At 41.8% G+C, this 27,528-nt stretch overlaps 1 protein-coding gene across 7 annotated transcripts in view; it reads right to left on the bottom strand.

Moving 5' to 3' along the window:
- Positions 1–27,528, bottom strand: part of KDM2B (lysine demethylase 2B) — a 336,356-nt gene that overhangs the window by 282,224 nt on the left and 26,604 nt on the right. For all 7 annotated transcript variants that reach the window (XM_033955541.1, XM_033955539.1, XM_033955538.1 and 4 more), the window contains 2 exons: positions 22,363–22,441; positions 9,154–9,200 (listed from right to left, as the gene is read on the bottom strand). In XM_033955541.1, the coding sequence (XP_033811432.1) occupies positions 9,154–9,200; positions 22,363–22,441 (126 nt within the window). The remainder of the gene's footprint in view (positions 1–9,153; positions 9,201–22,362; positions 22,442–27,528) is intronic.

The following is a 27,528-nucleotide window of genomic DNA, read 5'->3' as shown; positions in this document are numbered from 1 at the left end:
TCAATGAATGTGGACAGAGTAATTCTCAAAAGGCTGCCTAAAGTTGGATGTCAGGCTGCTGCATGCTGAGCACAGATGCTTTAACAGCATTTGCTTAAGTCCACTTTTAAGGTTCAAGCACATAACATAATGGCTGTTATAAATGCTCAATCCTAATTGCAAGCAGCGGGACACGTAGCTGCAGGTATTCTGTAATTACACATGCAACCGCCATTCACACTACTGACCCGCCCATGCTCCTCCCAGGTTCACGTCCCCTTTGTAGTTGGGCACTCTGGAATTTGCACATACAATTTATAGAATACCAATTAGAGGCAGTTCCATGCTTAACTTAATTACTGCCAATATGCACCAATTATAGCCAAGAACCATAATCATTGGCAATTATCAGCTCGTTAGCTAATTAATGAACACAACTTCCTTATTCTATACCTTGTGCACATACCTTTGCACTCAAGTCATAAAGGGCCAAACTCACTAACCTGCCCGATCCAGGCAGGTCCGATGAATTCTCCAAGCCCCAATATGCAGATGGGGATGATCAGAGGAACGCCCTCCCCCCCCCCCCCCCCATCTGCCGGCATGGATCGCAGGTCTGCGATCCCAACACATATATAGATGGTCTGCGCATGCGTCCAGACCAGTGCAGCCGCGACTGTTGGAGATTTTTTTAAACTTCACGCGCGCTGGGTCTCTCCTATTCTCCCCTTCCAGCTCTCCTGCTCTCTGCCGTCTTCCCTGCAGTGCTGCACAGCAGCGTGCAGCCACGCTTTAAACCCACAAGCTCACGCTGCAGAGAAGGCAGCAGAGCTGGAAGATCAGGACTGAACAGGGGATGTGTAACATGTTGCCCTGCTATGGGCTGTAGGCTTTCACTTCATTTCTCATACCAACCCGATCAGAGCAGCGGCGATGTGGCAGGAGAAAAGAAGCAGGGCAGAACAGGGTGGCATTCGGGGAGGAATATCAGGGCAGAGCAGGGCGAGCAGCAGGAGACAGAAGCGGGCAGAGCAAGGCGGCATTCGGTGTTAAGATCAGGGCAGAGCAGGGCGAGCAGGAGACAGAAGCAGGACAGAGCAGGGCGGCATTCGGGGCGAGCAGGCAGGAGATATTGCAGAACAGAGAGCAGAGCTTCCAATCGGAAAGATGTTTTCGACTGATCCCCAGCAGTCGCTTCTTCAGTTGATCAGCCAGCCCAGTCGGATCGAGAATTTTGTGTCCCTGCCTACTTTGCATGCATTTCACCACATTTGCATGCACAGATTCAAAGCGGATCGCAGAAGAGGTAAGTGAATCAGGTCAGAGGGAAATTTGATAGTAAAGGGGTTGCAAACCGATCGGTACACGATCGGTTTGCTTTGTGAATCTAGCTCAAAGTTGGGCACATAACTTTATAGAATTAGAGGGTAAATGTCCAATGAATGTAATCAATCATTCGCACAAAAATAATGGGAAACTACCACCACTTCTCTCTCATCAGTCACTTAGCAACTCATTCAAACTCTGTTTTTAAGCTTAGTAAGCTCATTGGCCTACTTTCCAAAGGAAAAAAGACATGAGATGGCCCTGGGCTGACTCTTAATAACTTATCCAAGCAATATTTAGTTCATGGCAATCAGCAATTATAAAGGTGGCTCCTGAGAAAAGAGGCTCCTGAGAAAATTAAAGTGTCATGGGATAGGTGGCAAAGTTCAGTTATGGATTAGGAATTGGTTATCGGATAGAAAACAGAGGGTAGGGTTAAACGGCCATTTTTCTCAATGGAGGAGAGTAAACAGTAGAGTGCCACAGGGGTCTGTATTTAACTTATTTATAAATGATCTGGAAATTGGAACGATGAGTAGGTGATTAAATTTGCAGATGACACTAAACTGTTCAAAGTTGTTGAAACGCATGCGAATTGTGAAAAATTGCAGGCGGACCTTAAGAAATTAGAAGACTGGGCGTCCAAATGGCAGATGAAATTTAATGTGGACAAATGCAAAGTGATGCACATTGGGAAGAATAACCTGAATCACAGTTACCGGAAGCTAGGGTCTACCTTGGGGATTAGCGCCTGAGAAAAGATCTGGGTATCATCGTAGACAATACGATGAAACCTTCCACCAAAAAAGCAAACAGGATGCTAGGAATTATTTAAAAAGGGATGGTTAACAAGACTAAAAATGTTATAATGCCCCTGTATCACTCCATGGTTCAACCTCATCTGGAGTATTGCATTCAATTCTGGTCTCCTTATCTCAAGAACATAAGAAAAGCCCTCACCGGATCAGACCGAGGTCCATCCAATCCGGTGATCCGCACATGCGGCGGCCCTTTTAGGTACTCCTGATTGGAGACCCAGATATACCATAGCACTAGAAAAGGTTCAAAGGAGAGCAACCAAGATGATAAAGGGGATGGAACTTACAAGATCATGAAGGGCATAGAGAGAGTGGAGAGGGACAGATTCTTCAAACTTTCGGAAAATAAAAGAACAAGGGGCATTTAGAAAAGTTGAAAGGGGACAGATTCAAAACGAATGCTAGGAAGTTTTTCTTCACCCAACATGTGGTGGACACTTGGAATGCGCTTCCAGAGGGCGTAATAGGGCAGAGTACGGTACTGGGGTTCAAGAAAGGATTGGACAATTTCCTGTTGGAAAAGGGGATAGAGGTTTATAGATAGAGGATTACTGCACAGGTCCTGGACCTGTTGGGCAACCGCATGAGCGGACTGCTGGGCATGATGGACCTCAGGTCTGACCCAGTGGAGGCATTGCTTATGTTCTTATGTAACTCTTCTTGTATGAGGAAAAACCAAAATGGTTAGGGCTCTTCAGCTTGGAAATCCTGAGTGGAGCAGAATGGGTACAAGTGGATCGATTTTTCACTATGCCAAATACAAAGACTAAGGGACACTCGATAAAGTTACAGGGAAATACTCTTAAAACCAATAGAAGGAAATTTTTTTCACTCACAGAATAGTTAAGCTCTGGAATGCAATGCCGGAGGATGTGGTAACAGCGGATAGTGTAGCTGGTTTTAAGAAAGGTTTGGACAAGTTCCTGGAGGAAAAGTCCATAGTCTGTTACTGAGAAAGACATGGGGGAAGCCACTGCTTGCCCTGTATCGGTAGCATGGAATATTGCTACTCCTTAGGTTTTGGCCAGGTACAAATGACCTGGATTGGCCACTGTGAAAACGGGCTACTGGGCTTGATGGGCCATTGGGCTGACCAAGTAAGGCTATTCTTATGTTCTTAAGATGAGGTTTTTCAACCCCAAACAATGATGCAAACTTTTGCATTATTTTTCAGATGTAAAATCAACACATATTACATTACATTACATTACATTACATGCTTATATTCCGCCTGTACCTTGCAGTTCTAAGCGGATTACATCAGAAAGATAGCTGGACATTTCCAGGAAGAGAAATACAATTAAAGAAGTTGGTCCTAGTACAACAAAAAAGATATCTGGACTTTTCCAGTAAAGGAATACAATTGAAGGCGTAAGGTCTAAAGCAATTTTGATGAGATGATTCTAAGAGGGGGTGAGAGGGGAAACGGGAGGGATTAGGACGTTTGGGTGAATTTCTTGAATAGTAGGGTCTTGATTTCTTTGCGGAAAGCCTTGAGGTCAGTTGAAGCTGTCAGTAGGTTGGTGATAGTGGGATCCAGTTTAGCTGCATGTGTTGCTAGTAAGTTGTCATACATCTTTTTGCGTTTAGTTCCTTTAAAAGGGGGGAAGGAGAAAGGGGATTGGGTTCTCCTCTGTCTGGTTGAGAGGTTCCTGTTTAGACGGTTGTTTAGGTGGGTGGGTGCCGTTCCGTTTAATGTTTTGAATAACATGCAGTATAGTTTGAATTGGATGCGGGCTTGTATTGGAAGCCAGTGTGAGTCTAGGAAGGCGTTGGTGATGTGGTCAAATTTTCCAAGGGAATAGATCATTCTGAGGGCAGTGTTCTGCACTGTCTGTAATTGTTTTATTAGGTAGGTGGGACAGGAAAGGTAGAGGATATTGAAATAATCCAATAGACTTAGGACTAGGTATTGGACTACGAGTCTGAATTGTTCTTTTTCAAAGAATTTTCTGATTTTGCGAAGGTTGCGCATGGTGAAGAATGCTTTTTGTGTGATTTTGTTAATTTGCACCTGAAGAGTGCAACCTCTGTCTACTGTTACTCCAAGGAGTTTGAGAGTGGGTTGTAGGGGATATTTGGTGGTTTATTTCTAGCTCAGTTATAGAAGGGGTTTTGTCCTTTTCAAGCAGTAGAAATTTAGTTTTATCTGGGTTGAGCTTCAGTTTGTGTTCTGTCATCCATTTTTCCACCGCTTCTAGAGTTTTTTCCAGGATGCCTATTTGGTGGGGTCTTGTGTGTCAAAGGGGAGGAGTATGGTGATATCATCTGCATAGCTGAATGAAGTTACTTTGAGTTTGTCTAACAGGGTACCGAGGGAGGAAATGTAAAGATTGAAGAGCATGGGTGACAATGGGGAACCTTGGGGTACTCCGCAGGGATTGGTCCAAGGCTCCGATATAAGATCCTTTGTTTTTACTCTGTATGTTCTTGTTTTAAGGAATCCTTGAAACCAGTTGTATACTTCGCCTGAGATCCCTATTGCTTCTAATATCTGAAGAAGTATAGTGTGGTCGACCAGGTCAAATGCGGCAGAGAGGTCGAGTTGAATTATCAGCATCCTTCTTCCTTTGCTAAGGTGCTGTCTGGCTATGTCTAGAAGGGAAACTAGCAGTGTCTCAGTGCTGTGGTTCGATCTGAACCCCGATTGAGTTGGGTGAAGTAGGTTGTGGTCTTCAAGGTAGTTGGTGAGGTATTTGGCAACCAGACCTATTAGTTTAACATATAATGGAATTGAGGCGATGGGTCGGTAGTTGGAGGGGGTGTCTATTGGTCCTTTGGGATCTTTCAGTATTGGGGTGATTATGATTTCCCCTAGGTCTTGTGGGAATTGGCCTTCCGCGAGAGTTGTTTGGATCCATTGCAAGAGGCAAGCTCTAAATTTGGAGGATGCATTTAACAGTAAATATGAGAGACATATATGCTCCCAATCGAAGAATTAAATAACATTTTTGTTTTCCTTCTTCAAAAAGATAACCTTGTGTTGAATACATAATAACAGAGTAAATGTCAGCAGATAAAGAGGCCTGCATGGTCAATCGAGTCTGCCCAACAAGGTGGTCAGAACTGACACTCTGTACAATTTTAAACTTTGGCATACTAAAATCTCAATCTCTCTCTGATAATTTTGGTGTACAGACCATGGAAGTCCGCCTGGATATTTCAAGGTTAACAGGGTTGCTAACTATATGCTCCATCTTTGCTTATACCCTATGCTATTAAAATGTTTTACCATGTATTGTGTTGACACTGTGATGTAGCATATAATGCTATACTTTGATTGTAATTTGAATATTTTTACTGCTGTAAATGTCTATTGCTTAATTTTTTACTTATTCTTGCTGTACACTACCTTGACTGAATTTCTTAAAAAAGGCAGTAAATAAATCCAAATAAATAAATGTTTGGAAGAAAAGAATCAGGACACTGCCAAGGAAAAGACAGAGAAGTCACGCTGGAAGATAGGATATGGAAGAATGGAAGACAAAGCTTGAACACCTGCTCAGATAGGGCCTCTATGATCCAGCATAATCATTGCTGGGCTTCCTTGGAGAAATAAAATGATGAAAAAAAATAAATAAATCAAACGTAAAAGAGAGAAAGAACCTGAAAGATGGAAAAATTCTGGTAACAGATGGTACACAGCATAGATTTGTAACACAACCAAAAAAATGACTAAACAAGGATTACATCTCAAAACTAATTAAGCAAATGGCAATTCTGCTTCCTCAAACTGGTGGAAATATTTTGCAAGACTTGTTGAGGTTTTATATAGTCTAAAAAATCTGTGTGAAGGGTGTTGTGCAAAAACCTGCTATGTCCACTTTAGGGACAAAGAGATTTTCTTACTGACATATTCTTTCATAGAGCTGTTCATTATCTATTTATTTATTTTTACCATTGGAAAATTTACTGTGGGCTCCTTTGACGAGCTAGCGGTTTTAGCGCACGCACCGGATTAGCACACGCACTAGCTGAAAATTTATGCCTGCTCAAAAGGAGGCGACAGCAGCTAGCGTGCGCTATTCCGCACATTAAGGCCCTAGCGCACCTTCATAAAAGGAGCCCTGTGTCTTTGGCTTTGTGCAAAATCCTGTTGTCCACAAGAAGTACTACAGTAAAATAAAAGCTAAAGGGGGAAATTCTCAAAGATGCGCCAAAGCTTAGCCAGCGGTAGGGCACCCTTACCGCTGGCTAACCAACCAATCCGGAAGCAAGTACAGTAAAACCTTGGATTGCAAATAACTTGGTTTGCAAGTGTTTTGCAAGACAAGCAAAACATTTTATTAAATTTTAACTTGATATACAAGCAATGTCTTGCAGTACAAGTACATACAGTATACACACATCACAACTGAGCCGATGGTTCTTCTCTCTCTAATGCTGCAAGAGTGTAGTGACTGTTCTAAACAAGCAAAGTCTTGCAATATGAGTACATGCAGTATACACGCGTCACATCATCACAACTGAGCCGATGGTTCTTCTCTCTCTGACGCTGCAAGAGTGAAGTGACTTCTAAATGAGCGAGGTCTTGCAATACAAGTACATATAGTATTTTGTATTAAAGTTTTTGGGTTGTGGAACGAATCATCCGAGTTTCCATTATTTCCTATGGGGAAATTTATTTGATATACGAGTGCTTTGGATTACATGCATGCTTCTAGAACGAATTATGCTTGCAAACCAAGGTTTTACTGTACCTTCATTTACGGCACCAGTATCGCATCTACAGAAGTATGTATGGGAATGTAAGGACCCCTAAGGCTTGCATGGGCATGGCTTGCACCTGGGCATGGCCTTAAGTATCCTTAGGCACCCCTAGGCGCTTCTGTAAGCATGACACTAGCGCCTTAAATGTAGGCTTCTAAAATGCTGGCCTACATTTAAGGAACTATTGTAAAAAAAAAAGTGAAATTCTATAATTGGCACTGTCGTTTCTTAGGTGGCTGCAGATACTGGCATCGATTATTGAATTCCCCCTAATTTCCTAATACATTAATTACTTCACTTGCATATTTTTGTATCTGCTGATTAATGATCTAATTAATCTTAACAGGCTAATTTAGGTCCATTTAATTCATCTCTATTGATAGTTTTGTGAAATAATACAAGTTTGGGCCCATGAAAATGGGACACCAGGAGCTGCAGCTGACTGTTTAAGGTGAGTGGACTTTAACAGGTTCTTGTACAGATTAATTGTGTCAAGTACTACTTGTGTGGTGTGCAAAAACCAGAGTGGAATTGTCCAAATAAGAATGATGTGCACTAAAAAAATGTCCTCCAATTTGTCTGGTAATATGAAGATCTTTATTGTTCAAACATCAAAATGACACATTAAACACTCAATGACTCGACTCCTCTGATTGGTTTTTGGTCAAATCCATTTGAGTGCCAGCATACTTCGTATATCATCATTTGTGATTTTTAAGACTCCTGAGGCAGGCCTGATGGCCGAAACATGTACATGTCGAGTCACTGAGTCGTTCAATGTGTCATATTAGCAGACGAATTGGAGGATACTTTTTTAGTGCACATCATTCTTATTTGGACAATTCCACTCTGGTTTTTGCATATTTGTGTTTGTGGTGGTGTTTTTTCCTCTGTTTCTTTCTTCTTCTACTTGTGTGGTGTGCAATAAACATGATATGGACATGAAATCTATAAAATTTTATACAGTGTGATGTGATGTAACACAGGCCCAGATTCTATAAGTGGTGCTGTTGGAGGCGGCCACCTAAAAAAAACCAGGCAATCGCATGTCAGTCACACAATAGCGACTTCGTAAAAGGTAGGCGCCAGAAATGTAGATCAGTGTTTTTCAAAGTCTTCACTTCCGACGCCTGCCATTCTTGGCTACAGAGGTGTATCATGACTTCTAACGCCACTTCTGGTATTAGCTACAACTACAGTGGCTTTAAGCGCCTCCGTAGCCATGATACCAGTGCCTTTTTTTTTAGGCATCTACATTTTTTTTTTAACACTATTTGGTTTTCCACTTAAGTTAGACACTTAACCTAAGGCGTCTTTTATCGAATATGGGTCACAATTTCTAGAGAATACAATAAATCTTTTATTAGAATGACTATGGCATTATTAAAGGGACATTCATATTTAGACAACAATATGTTAAGAAGCTTTAGAGACAGTAGTCTTCCCATTGTTTTTGTTACGTGTCATTAAAGCACTTTCCATTGCAAATGCAAGCAGTGTCTCACTTCCGGCTCACCACACAATTGTTTCCCACGTACTCACCTTTATAGGACCCCCCCAGGGACCCCTGAAGAAGACTTTTTGTCGAAACGCAGACCGTGTTGGGTCCTGTATCCCTAGGGGACTAGGTCCTTTAAGGCTTTTATGTGGATGATTTATTTTTATGTGGATGGAATTATTTTATGTGGATGATTTCAGTGTACCTTTGGAACTTTGACACTTTTCAAATAAAGTCCATTTAGGAACATCGTCACTCCACAGATTTTTTTGGTTTTCTCTGGATTTTCTTCTTTGTGGATATTTTGGGGTCAATTCCTTTTTTTGGTGTCATTAAAGCAAACAACAATAAACAAAAACTGTGAAAGGTGACTTTCACTGGAAAAAAACTGCTTTTGTCAAAAAATTTGATTTGTATGACATTAAGTTTTTGAGCAATGCCCTTCAGTTGAAAGATGGATGTTCATGCTGCAAGTAACCAGCATACAACATCCCTTTCTCTATATATTTTAGAAGTTCTATATCAGAAGATCCTGTTTTAAAATACTAGCAGACGTTGAGATGTCCAGACATGGACCTCTCAGTTCCTATTTGAACAACCTCTCTATGAGTTCTGGCTTATTTGTGACATCATTTCTTGTTTTCATGACTATCCAGACTACTGCTGAATAATCATACAAACACAAATTGCTATACTTGCTTTCTATTTATATGCATTTTTTTCAGATGTATCTCAATATGAAAACTCATTTAGAACCAAACTATTACATTCTTATAAACACCAAGATCTACAGTTAAAATTAATAAAATCAAAATAACTTACCAACTAACAGCTTTACATCTCTAACACTGAAATCCGGGTCAGGCATGCTACAATGGTAACAGAAAAACAATACTTATAACATCTATATATATTTTTTTAAAACCATTTAGCATTGCAAATGTTTAAACTCTAAAGTGATAAGCATAGAAAGGTAGAAAATGTTGGCAAATAAGGAAAACTTGTAAAGGCCATTATAAGTGTAAAATCAGATTAAATAAGATTAGATTCAACCTAGTCTCCCATTTGTACCAACCTACTGTGCTGCATAGATCCTACTCAATCCACAGTCTTCTTCCTCTTTCCCTCTCTTTCATTCTCCTTCCTGCCATTGTGGATGTCCAGATTTATGTAGCTATGGATACTAAAGTCTTGCATTTTCAGATATAAAGGATTGAGTTTTGTATGCTTTATTGTATTTTATTTAAATAATGACATCTATATGTTATTTGTTTTAATTGTAAGCTTTTCAGGTACCAGGAGTGGGGTATCATATACTACTATCCATTCAGTCATGTCCAACCCTTGGATACTCTGTAGGTCAGTCCTCACCATGCTTCCCCATTTTCCACGGCTTCTTTCAAATGCTTAATGTTCATTCCCGTGTCATTCTTGATGGTATCCAACTAACAGGCCTTTGGTTTCCAACCCTGCTTCCTTTTACCACTTACCATTCTGAGTAGCACCTCCTTTTCTAGTGAATTTACCCTCATCACATGTCCAAAATAGGTCAGTTTCTGTCTGGTAATCTTGCCTTTCAGGGACAACTCTGGGTTGATATGATCAAGAACATCTTTGTTGGTGATCTTATCTGTCCATGGGATTCATGTAACTCTTCTCCACCACCACAGCTCAAAGACATCAATTTTTCTTCTATCTGCTTTCGTGAGTGTCCATGTTTCACAGTTATATGTCGCAATTGGGAACACAATGACAGTGATCAGTCTTTGTTTGATGGTGACTGAGGCATCCTTGCACTTCCATACTTGGTCCATGCTCACCATGGATGCACGCCCCAGTGCTAATTGACACATGATTTCTGCTGTCAAACTGCCACTGTGATCAATGAGGGACCCAAGGAAAATGAAGCTGTCAACCACTTCTATTTCTTCATTGTTGATCTTTACGTGAACTTTCTTGTTGGCAGTAGTCATGATTTTGGTCTTCTTGATGTTCAGGTAAAGTCCCATCTTCTCGCTTTCTTCTTTCAAATTTGAGGATCAACATCTTGAGGTCCTTCTCACTCTCTGCCAGCAGGGTAGTATCATCTGCATATTTCAGACTGCTGATGGTTCCTCTGCCTATTTTCACCCCAACACTCAAATCATCTAAGTCCAGCTTCCTCATGATTACTTCTGCATAGAGGTTAAAAAGGAAAGAAGAGAGGATGCATCCTTGTCTTGTACCCTTTTTGATCCTGAACCATTCTGTATCTCCATACATGGTTTGCACTGTAGCTTCTTGATCTTAGTAGAGCAATATGATTAACCTGATCAGGAGCGCTGGCACTCCTACCTCACTCAGTGCTTCCCAAAGCTTGTCATTTTCAACACAGTCAAAAGCCTTGGTATAATCAATGAAGTACAGGCAGAGCTTCTTCTGGTATTCCTCCACCTTTTCTATGATCCACCTCAAGTTTGTGATGTGATCACAGGTCCTTCTGCCCTTACGGAATCCAGCTTGGGCAACAGGAAGTTCTCAATCAAGGATGTTGTCCAAGCACCTCTGGATGATCTTTAGAAGCACGTTGTGGCATGGGGGATCAGAGCGATTGTCCTATAGTTGGTACAGTTCCTGGCATCGCCTTTCTTCAGCAGTGGGACAAAAACTGATCTTTTCCAGTCCTTTGGCCATGTGCAAGTCCTCCAGATCTTCTGGCATAGTGCTGTCAATGTGGCTCTGCAGGGATTCCATCAATGCCAGATACTTTGTTGTTTGACAGCTGTTTCAGCACCCAATCCACTTCATTTTCCAATAGGTTTGGCTCTGCTTCCAAGTTAATTAGTTTCTTGATATACCATCTATCAAATATATCTAAACAGTTTACAATATAATGCTTTATATAAATAAAAACAGTATTAAAAGAAAAAAATTAAAAGATTTTCATAAACAGTAATTAAATAACTAACATGAAACCAAGAGGATAAGCTCTTCAGGGTAGTACTGATGCATAATTCCACTATGTATTCTTTCCATCTCTGCCTGATAATAATAATAATAATAATAATATTTTATTTTGTATACCGCCATACCCAGGGAGTTCAAGGCGGTTCACAACAGGTAGATGAATTACATACAGTGCGATTCGAAAAAAGAAGAACATAACAAGGCAATCGTGGGGACGAACTCGTTTACATAAACGATTTAGGAGGGGGAAGGGCTAAATACGGGATACATACAGTGTGCTGCAGTAGGATACAATACGGGATACATACAGAGTGCTGCAGTAGGATACAATAGAGTTTAAGAGAGGAAATTAGATAAGAGCATATTAGATGGAAACAGGGGGGGGGGCAACCAACTTGGAGGGGGGGGTGGGAAAGTAAGGGGGGGAGAGGAGGGTTTAGATGGGGGGAGGGGGGGCTAAGGGATAGGTCTGTTGCAAAGGAGGGGTTTCATCAGTTTTCTAAGGTGGAGAGGGGGTAACGTTACGGCGGAAGAGGGGAGCGTTAGGGATTTGGTCCGTTAAAAAGTAGAGTTTTGAGCTTTTTTCTGAAGGGGAGGTATGAATAGCTGTCAAGTATGATTTGGGCGAGCCATGAGTTTAGTTTGGCCGCTTGGAAAGAGAAGGTTCGTTCGAGGAATCTTTTAAGGTGACACGATTTCAGTGAGGGAAAAGCGAATAGAGTTGTTCTGCGGGGGCTCTTCTTATTATAGTTCAGGTTGAAGTGGGGGTAAAGATAGGCTGGTGACATACCAGAAACGGTTTTGTAGCAGATGCAAGAGAACTTAAATAGGACTCTGGATTCGAATGGCAGCCAGTGCAGCTTGTGGTAGAAAGGGGATATGTGATCCCATTTCTTCAGGCCAAAGATAAGGCGGATGGCGGTATTTTGGACCAGTCTCAGCTTTCTGGTGATTTTCTTGAAGGCGCCTAGATAAATGATGTTACAGTAGTCCAGGACACTAAGAATGGAAGATTGGACCAGCAGACGAAAGGAGGCGTCATCAAAGTATTTTTTAATGGTGCGGAGTTTCCAGAGCACCGAGATGCTTTTCTTAAATACTAGGTCGGTGTGTTTCTCCAGTGTGAGATGCTTGTCTAAAGTGACACCTAGTATTTTTAGTGATTGCTCAATAGAATAGTCAAGACCATTGATGTGTATCGTGGTTTCCTTAATTTTGTCATTTGGGGATGCTAAGAAGAGTTTGGTTTTTTCTGGGTTTAGCTTTAGTCTAAACGCTGACATCCAAAGTTCGATCTGATTTAGGGTGAAAGATAGCGAATTTAGAAACTCTGAGGTAAAGTAAGAGAGCGGAATGATTATTGTGATGTCGTCTGCGTAGATGAAAAATTTGAGCTTTAAGCTTTGTAGGAGATTTCCTGCTGATTGCTAGTTTCATTCCCATCACAGTCTATGATGGTTGACTGGCATGCTGAGAAAAGCTTTTTCACTTGCTTTACCATAGCAAATAATTCCCTGGTGTGGCCCTTCTTATAAACTTCTTCGAGGTTCATGCATCAAGCATTCACGAAGTTGTTCTTATTTTTCCTAGCTGCCCTTTGAAAATATGCATTGAATCGCCTCACCTCATTCAACCTGCCCTTATTAGTGATTTGGAGAGTGGTTGCAGTTGACCAGTTCCTACCACATACTTACTTCTTGTATGGCACATGCTTTTGAGCACTTTCAGTGATGATTCCTTTGATCTCTGCCCACAATTTGTCTGCCCCCTCCTTCCTGCCTGAGCAGGTTGAACCTGCTACTCACTTCTATTGCATACTGCACAGTGATATCACTGACATCAAACTTCCTCTACATGTCTCTTCCACAGTCTGACCCTGATTTTGGCTACAAGGAGCTGGTGATCAGATCTACAGTCTGTGCCTGGTAGTGTTTTTGCAGAGAAAATTGATCCCTTCCATTTTTGTTGGCAGATGATGTAGTCAATTTGGTTGCAATGCTGCCCATTTGAGGATGTCCAGGTGTAGAGGTGCCTCTTCAGCTGGGTGACGAATGTGTTGGTGAGTCTAAGCTTCTTCTCTTGGCAAAACTGCACAAGGCAGTCCTCAGCTTCATTTCTCTTCCCTAGGCTGTGTCTCTGATAACCACTCCTGCATCCTCTCCTTCTCCAACTTGGCATCAAAGTCACCCATAATGTAGATGATATCCTTTTTTGGGGTTCTATCGAGTACACTTTGGACATGGACTGCCTTTCAAACAGTTCTAGAGTTTGGATGCATCCAAGGGTCAGCTAGTTCAAAATTTTCTAGAGAGCTCTTTGCACAGACTTGTTTCTCTGAGGAGACCCGATCAGCAAATATGAAAAACATAACCTAAATACCACTGGATCCCAAGAAAAGTGGCACTGCATAAGAGCAAAATTTTAGTAGTCCCAGAAGTTTGTATTTTAAAAATCTATTAGCCTCTCTGAGGGTTTTCTCTTTACCCAATTGTGGGGTTCATTCTCAAAAAAAGAAAAAATGTCCAAAAAGTGGCCAGATGGATGTTTTTCTTACTAAACCTTCCAAATTGCTATTTTTGAAATCCATTTTATTGACTGATTTCTATGCTGCTTGTCTGCAGGGCATCTAAATCTCAAGGGGACATGTGATTTGGGCAGGACTTGGGTGGGCTTATAATTTGGATGTTTTTCTGCAATAATCAAACATTTTACCGGAAGCCGACAGACTATACGCAGGAAACGAAGATGGGAAACTGACAGGGTTGACAGTCAGTCTAGAAGAGGTATGCTGGTTGATTGATAGGCTTAAAAATGATAAATCCCCGGGACCGGATGACATCCATCCGAGGGTAATCAAGGAACTGAAAGGGGCTACAGCTGAACTGCTTCAACTAATAGCCAATCTGTTGATCAAATCAGGAAGGATTCTGGAAGACTGGAAAGTGGCAAATGTTACGCCAATCTTCAAGAAAGGTTCGAGGGGAGATCCAGGAAACTACAGACCAGCGAGTCTGACCTCAGTACCGGGAAAGATGGTAGAGGCACTGATAAAGGACCGCATCACTGATCACCTTGACAGACAATCTCATGAGGACCAGCCAGCATGATTTCAGCAAAAGAAGATCTGCTTGATGAACTTGCTGCACTTGTTCGAGGGAGTAAACAGGCAGATAGACAAGGGTGACCGGTCGACATCGTATATCTGGATTTTCAAAAGGCGCTCAATAAGGTTCCGCATGAATGCCTACTTCAAAAAATTGCGAGCCATGGAATTGAGGGTGGATTAAAAACTGGTTGCCAGAAAGGAAACAGAGAATGGGGGTAAATGAACAATACTTGGACTGGAAAAGCATCACGAGTAGAGTGCCGCAGGGTTTGGTGCTTGGACCCATGCTCTTCAACATATTTATAAACGACCTGGAAATTGATATGACGAGTGAGGTGATTAACTTGCAGACGATACATAAGTTATTCAGAGTAGTGAAGATGCAGGAGGATTGCAAGGGACATAAACACCCTCGAGAAATGGGCTGCGACATGGCAAATGAGGTTTAACGTGGGTAAGTATAAGGTGATGCATGTCGGTAACAAAAATCTTATAAACGAATACAGGATGTCCGGTGCAGTACTTGGAGAGACCCCCCCCCCAGGAAAGAGACTTGGGAGTACTGGTCGATAAGTCAATGAAGCCGTCTGCGCAATGCGCAGTGGCAGTGAAAAGGGCGAACAGAATGCTAGGAATGATTAAGGAGGGGATCATGCTGCTGTACCGGGCCATGGTACACCCTCACCTGGAATACTGCATCCAGCACTGGTCGCCGTACTTGAAGAAGGACACAGTACTACTCAAAAGGGTCTAGAGAAGAGCGACTAAAATGGTTAAGGGGCCGGAGGAATTGCTGTACAGCGAAAGGTTAGAGAAACTGGGCCTCTTCTCCTTTGAAAAGAGGAGACTGAGAGGGGACATGATCGAAACATTCAAGATAATGAAGGGAATAGACTTAGTAGAGAGACAGGTTATTTACCCTCTCCATGGTACAGAGAACGAGAGGGCACTCTCTAAAGTTAAAAGGGGATAGATTCCGTACAAACGTAAGGAAGTTCTTCTTCACCCAGAGAGTGGTAGAAAACTGGAATGCTCTTCCGGAGGCTGTTATAGGGGAAAACACCCTCCAGGGATTCAAGACAAAATTAGACAAGTTCCTGCTGAACCAGAACGTATGCAGGTAAGGCTAGTCTCAGTTAGGGCACTGGTCTTTGACCTAAGGGCCGCCGCGTGAGCAGTCTGCTGGGCACAACGGACCACTGGTCTGACCCAGCAGCGGCAATTCTTATGATCTTATGTTGAGATCCTTGTATTCTGACCACTAAGCTAAGTACTATTTATCAAAAAATATCTAAGTTATAAAGTTAAAAAACAAAATAAAATATAAATTTATTAAGTCCGATGAGGAAAGGACACTTAAAGCCACGGTCTGTGAAACTATTATTGAGTCCCTGGTGGTGTCACTGAGGACTGTGAGATGTTGATACTGGGAAATTCTAATGGTTGCTGTTTCTATAGAGAAACAGCCACCTAATAGCTATAGAAAACATCCAGGGCACAATTTGGACATCTGGGACTAGACCTGTTTTAACAATGAATAAGTTCCAAAAGGGTGACTACACTGACCAGATGACCACTGGAAGGATGAAGACATGACCCCCCCACACACATACTCACATGTTCCGCCCATACCACACCTCTAACCGCCACCTTGAGAGTTATACAAACAACTGAGAAATAGCTGTCTAGAAAATAGGTCTCAAAATACTGAACTGGAAGGTTTTGGTAAGAAAAATGACCATCTTCCCCTATGTGTCATTTTCTGGACATTTTTCTCTTTTGGAAAATGAGACCCATAGGTGATACTTGCAGGCATAAGGGTTATTGGTGTGGTGTACAGTTGGATCCAGTAGGTTTTGGGTGAGTTTTGGATGGTTCATGATATAATATAAGAGGGTTATGATGAGATGTGCACTAGAAAATGACACCGGGAAAAAATCTGTTCCCGTCACAGCCCCGTCACCGGACCACCGTTCCCATCCCTACCGTCCTCTTCACTGCCCCGTCCCCACCGTCCCCTTTACCGCCCCGTCCCCGTAGCATCCACCCTTCCCTCTCACCACCTCACCGCCCTTCAGCGGCCGGAGAATCTCCCTCCCCCTTACCTTCGCGGTGCGTTAGTAAAGAATTGAAACTTAATGGAGGGAAGGCGCGCGGTCACCGATCGCGCGCGGCCCCCCTCCCTCCCTACGGCCAAATCTATCTCTCTCCTTACCTTCACGGCGCTTTCGTAAAACACTTACTGAAGCCGGTGAAGACTGCCTGCCTGCAGTCACGTGTGCGTGGGCGGAAGCTTCTCCTCCAACGCAACCGGAAGCTGCGTCAGAGGAGAAGCTTCCGCTCACACACACGTGACTTCAGGCAGGCAGGTTTCGCCGGCTTCAGTAAGTGTTTTACGAAAGTGCCATGAAAGTAAGGGGGAGGGAGATAGATTTGGCCGTAGGTAAGTAGGTGGGGAGGGGCTGCGCACCTTCCCTCCCTTAACAGTGGGGACAAGGTCATTCACCACTCCACGGGCGGGTGTATGGCATTGTCCCCGTGCCCGCAGTGAGCACTTCCCCCCCCCCAACCGTTTCGGCCCCATCGTGTCATTCTCTAATGTGTACCAGGGACATTTTATGTGAAGTTCACTGCAGTGCCCCCTAAGGTGCACTCACTGCTCTGCTGTGTGTGGCCAGTCAACCAGAAATGCTGATCCCTCTTATATGCCAATAGCTTGTTTTATGTGCTTTTCTTTTCAAACATGGTTCAAAAAGATACAGTAGAATGATGAACTGTGCACAAACACATCTGACAAATGGCCATTTTCAGAACCAAAAATATAGACTTTTCATGTTTGAAAATGATCATGTACACTACTGGATTTGTGTGTGTGTTCTGCAAAACATCTAAACTCTGATTTAGATGTCATATCAAAAATGCCCCTCAATGCTGTTTTCCATTTTTTTCCAATGTCTGTCTTATATTTTTGCATTTTTCTATTGGCCTTGGTAATAAATTATCCACAGATATGTTTTTATCACAGTAACACATTGCACCTTGTATCTCTTTGTAAACTACAATAATATGTACCATTCTAATTTACTATTACCCTGCATTACCACAACAAGCGGTATGATCTAGACCAGGGGTTATCAACTCAGTCCTCAGGATAACCACAATGAATATGCATGAAATAGATTTGCATAAAAATGAGACAGCTCATGCCAATCTATCTCAGGCATATTCATTGTAGTCATCCTGAAAATCTAACAGGCTGGGTGTGTCCTGAGGACTGGGTAGAGTAATAGTGCTGTCTGATTCAGGGAAAAACTTTTCGATTCAATTCAGCCTATTGAATCAATTTTTTGATTTGATTTTCCTGCCAAATTGGGTGCTTTTTTTCAAACATCCTGGTAGATTTATTTTGTAGCCTCTACACCCACCTTTTGCCCTCTCAACCCCACGCCGGCGCTGTAAACAAAATAAACAAACAAAAGAGATTTTTCCTCTCTCTGTTAGGTCCTAGCTCACGCTCGCTGTCTAACACCAGCTCTGGCAGGATACATATTTCAAATCTGACGTATTGTAATCACAAAATAGAAAATACATTTATTTTTTTCTACCTTTTGTTGTTTGGTCACTTTATTATTCAAATCATGTTTATCTTCTGTTAACTTGCTCAACAGGGTCTCCTGCCCATTTGACATTTTCTTCTTTCTCTGTGCTCACCATCCATCTTCCATCTCTGTACCTTTCCTTCCACTGCCATATCCAACATTTCTTTCCTACTATCTACCATCTCTCTCTCTGCCTCTCTATTCCCTTCTATGCAGCATCTCTCCCTTCCTCCCCTCCATTATTATATGAAATAGATTTCTTTCTCTATCCCCATGCACCATCTCTCCCTGCCCTTCACCCTATGTCCAACATTTCTCTCTCTCTTCTCCATGCATACCTCCCTTCCACCATTTCTACTGCTGCTGCATCTCTCCTTTCCTTTCCTCCACCCCATGTCCAACAATTCTTCCTCTCTTCCCCCTTGTACAGCAGCTGCATACCTCCCTTCCATCCCCCTGTGCAGCGGTTTTCTGACTCTCCCATCTCCTTGTGCAGCACTTCCTGAGCACCCCACCCCGAGATCTGACATACTGTTGGGTCTCCTAATACAGCAGCAACAGCAGTTTATGGCTAGCAGATGCAGACTGAATATTTGTGGCCTGCCCCACCAGGGCTTTCCTCTGCCACGTCATCAGTGATGTAGTAGAGGGACGGTCCTGGCGGGGCAGGCCACAAACAAGCCTGTTATATCCAATAATTGGATGTTAACTTCAATTAAGTCAATTATTGAATTAAGTGTTGTGACAGGAATCCCACTAGCCCTTCCATAGACATGGGGGAAGATCCTGTTAGGAAAACTATGAGATATCCTGAAGCAAGTGAAAATCCTGTGCCCAGCCTTAGTCAAGAGCCTGCCCCTTTAAAAAAGCCCAGAGCTCAAACTGACAGCATCCTTAAGAACTTCCCTGTCCCTGCTAGGAGGGTGTGTGGCTTTATGCTGAGGTTTCCATTTCTTGAGCCTCCCTCATCAGACAGGGGTAGGACACAGCTGGAGCATGAAGCTGAACATAAGCTGGGAAGGAAGCCAGTCCTTCCAGCGCAGCAGGAACCAGCACAGAACAGTTCCCCAAACAGAGACTTCCCCAAACTTCTGACTATGAGATGGAAGAACTAGCTGAGGGCAATGCTGAGCCATTTACAGAGAACCAGCAGGAGGAATGTCGAATGGAATACAATAAGGATTGTATTTTGCCTGACCTGGATGAAGAACAGATGGTCTGTGAGTAAGCTGCCCAGACCAACAGTTTATTTTTGATTGAAGTTTCTTTTTCATGTTTTTGGTACAATTGCTGCCTGAGCATTTGTACTAGTAATATTGTGGGGTGTGGCCAGCCATCCAGTGAACTGAGTTTCTAAGCTGCATTTCAGGTTTTAGGTTTTTTTCTCAGCAGTGTGTGCACTGCTCGAAGCTTTGCTGAAAGAGTGGAAAATAAAACCTATGCCTGTCTTTTGGGGAGGGCAACAAGACCTATGGTGTACAGGCTATTTCTCTCCAGCCTGCCTGGGAACCTGCTTCTACCCAAGCAGTGTTATAGGAAGAGCCAGTGTGAATCTGAAAGGTAAAAGTGTTTTGTTTTGAATACTGTGTGGAACTGATAAATGAACTGTTCTTGTTAGGCCAGCTGATTTGAGCCAGAAGAAAAGTTTTGGTTTTTGAAAGCTGGACTTGATTCACTGCACTGTTTGTGTATGTAAGTTTCTCTTTGCGCTTAAGAGCCTATGTGCTGGGTGGCTTACCAAGAGCTACAGGGGATCATGGCACTCAAAGCTCAAGTGTTTGGAACTGTTGAACTTTTGCCTTAAGAAATATTTGTTTGATTCAGGAATCTGTATTTTTGCTCGTGCTATACTAACCATATTTACCTTTTTTAATTAAGTTTTTGGAAATACCATTAAAGTATTTTGTGCAATGACCAAGAAGTATCAGTGTGAAGTTTCTGAGAGGCACAACCTTCATTCAACTCTGGGACAAGGATTCAAAGGAGCAACTAGGCCTAGCTGGGATCCTGTCCCACAGTGTACAATTGACCTCATTTTATAACTTGGGTGGTAGTTGGAAATTTAAGCATGCAAGTTTATAGAATTAGGGGGTAACTGTACAAGTGATAGCAAGCAGTATGTATCCCACACTAATTGCCATATGCAATCCATACCTATTCTCTGCCCATACTCTGCTTAGTTCCTAATCCTAACACAAAATGTACTTAATGCATGAATTAGAACATGCTAACTTCTAAACCACTACAGTTACAGTATGCTTGTCTTCAGATACTGGCTTCTATAACAGCATCAGGAAAATACATTATATTTCTAAACTGGCCAAGATAACATATTTGAAAATGTGCCGACACATAGATAGATTGATGCTGGTTTTCATCCCAATGAGATTTTCAACTTTTTTTTTTCCAGAAATGGATGTTTATGCCCCATGCATTTGGTACACAAACATTCATTTCTACATCAGCAGATTCTATTCTAAAATATTTGTGAACCTGAGATGTCCTAACTTGGATGTTTCAATTCTGACTTCTATGTCCTTTCTAAAATGGAGCCACCCATATTACATATTTTGTGGAACCAGATCAGATGTACCAGTTGTAGTTTAATAAGCACCCAAAAAAACATAAAAGCAAGCCACAAAGAATATAAACACAAGTATCCACAATAAAAAAACAAGTAATATATAAAATTTCAAGTGACCCAACACAAGCCTGTTTCGGCAAAACTAAAAATGTTTTCTTCAGGGGGGTCTTAATGGGTCCTTGGTTGTTTTAAATATTAAAAAACCCAATATAAACGTCACAAAAAATCCAAGCAGTGGTATCTTGGTTTGCGAGCATAATTCATTCCAGAAGCATGCTCGTAATCCAAAGTGCTCGTATATCAAAGCGAGTTTCCCCATAGCAATTAATGGAAACTTGGATGATTCGTTCCACATTGCAAAAACAGGCCTATGTCTTCTTGTGGTCTAACACTTCTCCCTCTTTTCCCTTCTCCTCTCCAACCCAGAATATGTACTCCCCGCACTTTCAATCCCCAAAGACCATCCTTTCCTTTTCTCGCACTCCCGCTCTCACCTCAAGGCCTGCTCCTCCGTACAGGCACCCTCTCAGCCCTCAGCTGCTCCGAGTGTTAAAATTCCAGCAATACCTCACAGTGCCCGCTATTGCTCTAGGTTCCGGTCCCATTTCACGGGCCCATCTCGTTCTGATTTCCCGCTATCGCTGGTCTCTCACCTCAAGGCCACGTTCCGCACTGATTGCCTTTCACCGGGCGTTGGCAACTCCACACAGGACGAGAGAGGCAATAGTAACAGGGTGTCAGGGCTGAAGAAAACGAGGCGGCGGGGGGGGGGGGCCTCGTGTTTCAGAGCCAGAACACAGCAATTCTTCAGTCAAGCTCCACCCCCTTTTGCTACCACTTCCTGCATAAGCTCCTCTCTGCCACTACGAAGTAGCAGAAGGAACCGAGACGCCTTCTTTTCTGCCTGTCCTCCGCCAATCAGGGCTAGAGGGAAGACTTTTTCACAACTCTCTCCGCCCAGGAACATCCAGGCAGCACCGCCCCTACAAGTAGCAGAAGGAACAGAGATGCCTTCTTTCCTGCCTGCCCTCTGCCAATCAGAGCTAGAGGGAGGACCTTATCACAACTCTCCCCGCCCAGGGACATCCAGGCAGCATCGCCCCTACAAGTAGCAGAAGGAATGGAGATGCCTTCTTTCCTGTCTACTCGCCGCAAATCAGGGCTAGAGGGAGGACCTTTGCACAACTCTCCCCACCTAGGGACATCCAGGAAGCAATGTCAGGAGTAGATTGCAAAGCGATGGTGCTGGCTTGAGGTAACGGTTTGGGGGGTGGGCCACGCGGATTATGCACTCGTTGATCAAGTCAACACTCGTTTTGCAAGTTAAAGTTTGCTCGAGTGTTTTACTCGACTTGCAAAACACTCACAAATCGCGTTACTCCCAAACTGAGGTTTGACTGTAGTTAAAAGGCTGCAATCAGGTAACACACACACACACACAAACTTCCAACAGTTCAGTGTTTTTTAATATGCAAGACAGTCAAGGACCCATTAAGACCCCTGAGAAAGGCATTTTTAGTTTTGCCGAAACACGGCCTGTGTCAGGTCACTTGTAAATTTATATATTATTTGGTTTTTACTGTGGGAACTTGTGACTGTTTATATCCTTTGTGGATTGCTTTTATGTTTTTTGGACGTTTATTAAACTACAGCTGTTCCACAATTTTTGTTGTTTTTCTGTTTCATTTTGCTTGTGGAACCCTTGGGTGCTATTTGCATGTTGTTTTGTCATATTATACATTTGACATATTGATGTAACATGCATTTTAATAAGGAAAGGCTTCATCTGTACTTACTTAATCCCCAGTCCATCCTTAGTTATGAAGAGAAGAGGAACCCTAAGAGCTTCTCGCTGTACGTATTCATAGGTGAAATCTTATGAAATATTAGAACAAAAACAAAACTATTATTAAAAAATTATCTCTGCATTTACAAGATTACCTTATTTAGCCCCCACTTTTTACGAACTGTAGTGCGGTTTTTAGCGCTGGATGCGGCAGTAACAGCTCTGATGCGCATAGGAATTCTATGAGCATCAGAGATGTTACTGCTATGGCCGATGCTAAAAACTGCACCTTGGTTTTATAAAAGGGGGGGTTATTTAATTAAAATTTATATGTTGCTCAATTTATGTTTTTTTGGCAGCTTACATCTAAACACAATGTAAAATGCTGACCAATAATAAATCAAGTTAAATATAGGCAATCAATGACATCATAAAACCAAAATAAAATTACATGAATCCAATCATCATAAAATGACACCCCCCCCCTTTTTACAAAACCACATAAGACGTTCTTAGTGCCGGCTGGCACACTGAATGCTCTGCACTGCTCCGACGATCATAAGAGTTCCTATGAGCATCGGAACAGCGCAAAGCATTCAGCACGCCAACCGGGGGGGAGGGGAATTATATTCTTACCATATCAAAATACTCATTCTGACAATCAAATCCTCGAATAGAAATTACTCTGCAATACAGCAGAATATCAAACTCATCATATTCACAGGCTTTGTTTTACATCTTCTACCAATAAAACTTGGTTTTCATGATGACCCCCTCCCCTTTTACAAAGCTGCATTAGGCTTTTTTTTTTTAATTGCCAGCCACGGCAGTATTAGCTCCAAAACTCATAGAAACTCTCGGAGCTAATACCGAAGCAGCCGGTGATAAAAAAAGCCTAAGGTGACTTTGTTAAAGGGAGGGAAGCTGAAAATTTATCTTAATTTAAGAGTATAAAAGTAATGCTTATAAATTTAAATCTGCTATTCATTTGCCTAGATTTATAAACCTAATACTTTAAATTTAAGAGTTTAGTGAGATTTTTAGTATACATTTAGGCAAATTTTCAAAGAGGCTGTATTTGGAGAATAACTCTCAAAGTTAAAAGCATAAATCCTTTGAATATTGGGCACAGTATTATGAAAGACTACATTTTAGTGATCACTTGTAATATACACTGAATGGGAGAAAAGCTTTATGAACTTTATGGAACTAATTTTCAACAGCACATCACCCCCACAATCTGTTATCTCTCTCCTCCCCTACCCCAACTGTGATCTGGTATCTCTCCCTCTCTCTCAACTCTCCCCCTCCTGCTGGACCAAGTGAGGCACTGGCTTAGGACAATGATGATAAAGGGTGCTAAAATCTTAGTCTGGCATCTATTCCTCTTGAAGCTTGAAGGAAAACCAGATTGGGATTTTGGCACCCTTTATCACTGGCGCCCTGAGCCAGGGCCTGGTCCTGGTCCATAGGCTGAAACTTTTTAGGTACGTCAGATTATAAATTCTACTGAATATTTTAGCCCTTTAATTGGCAGAGGGTGAAATGGCTGCTTTACATAACGATGTTGAATGAGAGAAACAGTGCCAAGTAAACAGGTATTTGGAGATGCAGATCTCCCATAAGAGTCATAGAAGACACATGTTGCTTCTGAGCAACAATGCCAAATAACGGGTTAATATACAGCACTGCGTACGTCTAGCAGTGCTATAGAAATTATAAGTACTGGTAGTAGTAGTAATAGACCTGATATTGTTATGTTTGGTGCACTGCTTTTTTTTTTTTTACATCATAGAAACATGACAACAGAAAAAGGTCAAGTGACCCATCCAGTCTGACCATCCACTATCTCCTCCTCTCCTTATGAGATCCTACATGCCTGTCCTACACATTCATAAATTCAGCCTTTGTCTCCACTACCTCATGAGACTATTCCAAGCATCTACTATTTCCTTAGATTATTCCTGAACCTAATACCGTACTTCTGAACTTCATACTATGCCCTCTCACTCTGGAGTTTCCTTTTAATTGAGACTGGCCTCATATGTATTTAAGCCACATAGATATTAAGGCCCGGATTCTGCAAAGTATGTCCCGACAGCTGTAGCTGTCTAATTAGCCAATCGGGATGCACGTTTTTTTTTAAAAAGTGCTCCCCTAGTAAAGGGAGAGACGCTTACAATGTAGGCCAGCACTATAGTTATCGCAGCAAGGGAATCTCCCTGCCACGATAAGTATAGTGGCCACAGCTGCCTGTCTCCCCCCCCCCCCCCGATAGCCAGCAGGAGGGTGTCCAACTCCTCCTGCCGGAAGGCCATCCACCCAACACCCCGATCGCCGGCAGGAGGGTGCCCATAAAGTAGGGGCTACTACAGAAAAGATTGTTTTATGTGCCATGTCATAAAATATGTGGAGTAGTGAAGGAATTAAAAGGAGATTTTGTTGGGAAGATTGTAATAGTCGCGATGTTTGTGAGGGATTAATAGTCTGTCGATGAATGCTGGTATGTTTTCTTTTGAAAACTAGAAGTAAAATTTTAAAGGCGATGCTGTGGGGTTTGTGCAACCAGTGAGTGTGTTTCAAGAGAGTGGTAACATGATCGTATCTTTTTGCCTTGAAGATGAGTTTAACCGCAGTGTTTTGTATTATCTGGAGATGTCCGATTTCTTTTTGGTTTATACCATGGTAAAGGGAATTGCAGTAGTCCAGATGTGTAATAACTAGAGAGTGAATGAGGATGTTTATGGATTTTTGATCTAAACGACTTGAAATAGAACAGATCATTTTTAACATAAATTGTTGTTGTTGGCTGCCTATACGGTTGGCATGGTAAAGACCTGGCAACCAGAGTTTAAGTGACTGGAGCCTGCAAAGAGAGGTGAGTGTGACTCTGGCCAGCCATCTTGCTGGGCAGACTGAATGGACCATACAGGTTTAACTGCAGTCATTTACTGTGTTACATTATCACTTGATATAGTATTTATTGTTGTGATAACAGACTTCTCACAAAGTCAATTTATTATCTGTAACATCATTATATTTAACATTCAGGGGTATGTCTACTACTAGGGTGTTAGGCCCTAAAGGGTGCTTAGTGCGAATAAAAATGCTTAGCGTAAGTCAAGTTAAAGCGCTTTGCAGTAGGTAACTGTTTAGTACACATGCTAAGAGTGTGTGAATTATTTTTCCTGAATTTTTTTTTTGCTGGGGCATGGTGGTGAATAGGAAGGGAAGCGATAACCAGATAAGCCCACATTAGTATATGCTATCTGGTTAATGTCGGCTTAACGAATGAGTCCTTAGCATCTTCTAAATAGAATATGATAAGTTTTTTTTTTCAGGTAATGCAAACATTAGCACGTGACCTGACAAAAAATAAATCATTGAAATGCCCTATATTCCAAATGAACTAGAAATGGGCTTAGGCCCAGATTCTGTACTGTGTGACACAAATTGCATTAACAAATCTGTGCACAGCACAGATTTGCGCTTGCAGCTTAATTCTTGAACTTAATCAGCGCTGATAATTGGCAACTAATACCTAATAACCAACGCTAATTGGCACCAATTAAAAATTAGATACACAGCTTGCTAAGTGCATTCTATAAAGTTGTGCGCATAAATTCTAGTGCGTGAATGTCAAAAGGGGGCGTGGCCAGAGGAGCACAGGTGCACTGTAAGCATTCCTAAAAGTTAGGCGCACTGTTATAGAATAAGCCTACCTGTGCACAACTTAGGTAAAGGTATTTAGTCCTGGTTTTCATTGGCCTAAATGGGTGCGCCTGAGAACTAAGGGTAATTCTATACCTGTTACAGACTCGTGCTAAGCACCATTGTGACCAGCACAGATTTTTTAGACACCATATATAGAATTTGAGGGTTAATGCGTGGGAAAATTCCATATTAGCACGTTAATCCCTTTCCCTACCCTTTAGTAGATATACCTCTCAGTCTTTATGCATATCCATACTGTATGCTCAGTACTCTATTTAACATATCAAAACTACATCTAAGCAATTTATATTTAAAAAGCAAATGAGAGGAATTAGAATTCAGACACAACAGGAAGGCCTAAAAATTACAATTCAATTACAAAATTTGTAAGTATAAAACTGAAGCTAATAAAAACAAGCATAAAAACAATAAAACTTAGCTACAAACTAATTCCATAATTAAGAACACTACAAATAAGATACATAAGGAAGGTAAGGGGCATGCGTACAGTCCACAGGCAAACTGATTTCGAATATATTTTGTTTTAGATCAACATTGAGTAAAAGCTCTCTCCCACAGTGGGTCATACAGTAAGCCTTAATTCCATGAACTGTCTGAAATGTCAAGGCTGGACAAATTGGTTACAACAAAAACATCCTTGGCATCAGGACTAGTGTTCTACAATACAGCTGAGTGTCTCTATCAGAGATCAAACATGCTACATCAACAGAGAAACAAATATATAAGTATGGAAACTGCTGCTTTGCCAATTAAAATAAATCATGTATTACATCTTTCAACAGGGTGGTAAACAAGTCGCTTTCAAAAGAATAACCATTCTCTGTGGGCATCACAGTACAGGCAGTCCACAAGCTACAGACGCCGGACTAAGCAGTATTTCCAGTGGCATAGACTCACACTTCTCCCTCACTTAAGAACAGCTTTACAAATGTAACTTATTCTTAACCTGGGGACTGCCTGCACTTACAAAGGAATTCGTCTTTTTTTGAGCTTATAGGGGAATCTTTGAATCAGATCCCCAGAAAGGATAAGTCTACATGAATTTTAAATTAAGGAACAACCTTTAAGAGGTATAATTAAATAATAATTTGCTTGTAATGATCAAGCTTCTACAGTTAGGAAAGGTCTCTGGTTCATACTGATCATGGATGTGATTAACCAGTTGAATTAGAAATAGCTGGAAATAAAACCTAAAAGACTGGGCTTAATTAGTTTTGAAGAATAAAATATATCGAGTAAAAATGTCATTAAAAAGGGGTATAACCAATTATATTAACACGGGGAATGAAAAGTGCATATGATAGTCCCATATTTGTTCTCTCAGCAACTCGTATTGCAGGAGACAAAGGATACTGTGCTCTAAAAGCACTTTATTTTTTTATATATAATATTTATTCAGATAATTTAAGGAAAAATATTTGCTGGACATTTGATAGAATTA

Source organism: Geotrypetes seraphini, chromosome 8 (assembly GCF_902459505.1).
Source record: "Geotrypetes seraphini chromosome 8, aGeoSer1.1, whole genome shotgun sequence".
In the NCBI taxonomy this organism is placed as follows: domain Eukaryota; kingdom Metazoa; phylum Chordata; class Amphibia; order Gymnophiona; family Dermophiidae; genus Geotrypetes; species Geotrypetes seraphini.
This window is presented reverse-complemented; position numbering and strand designations above follow the sequence as displayed.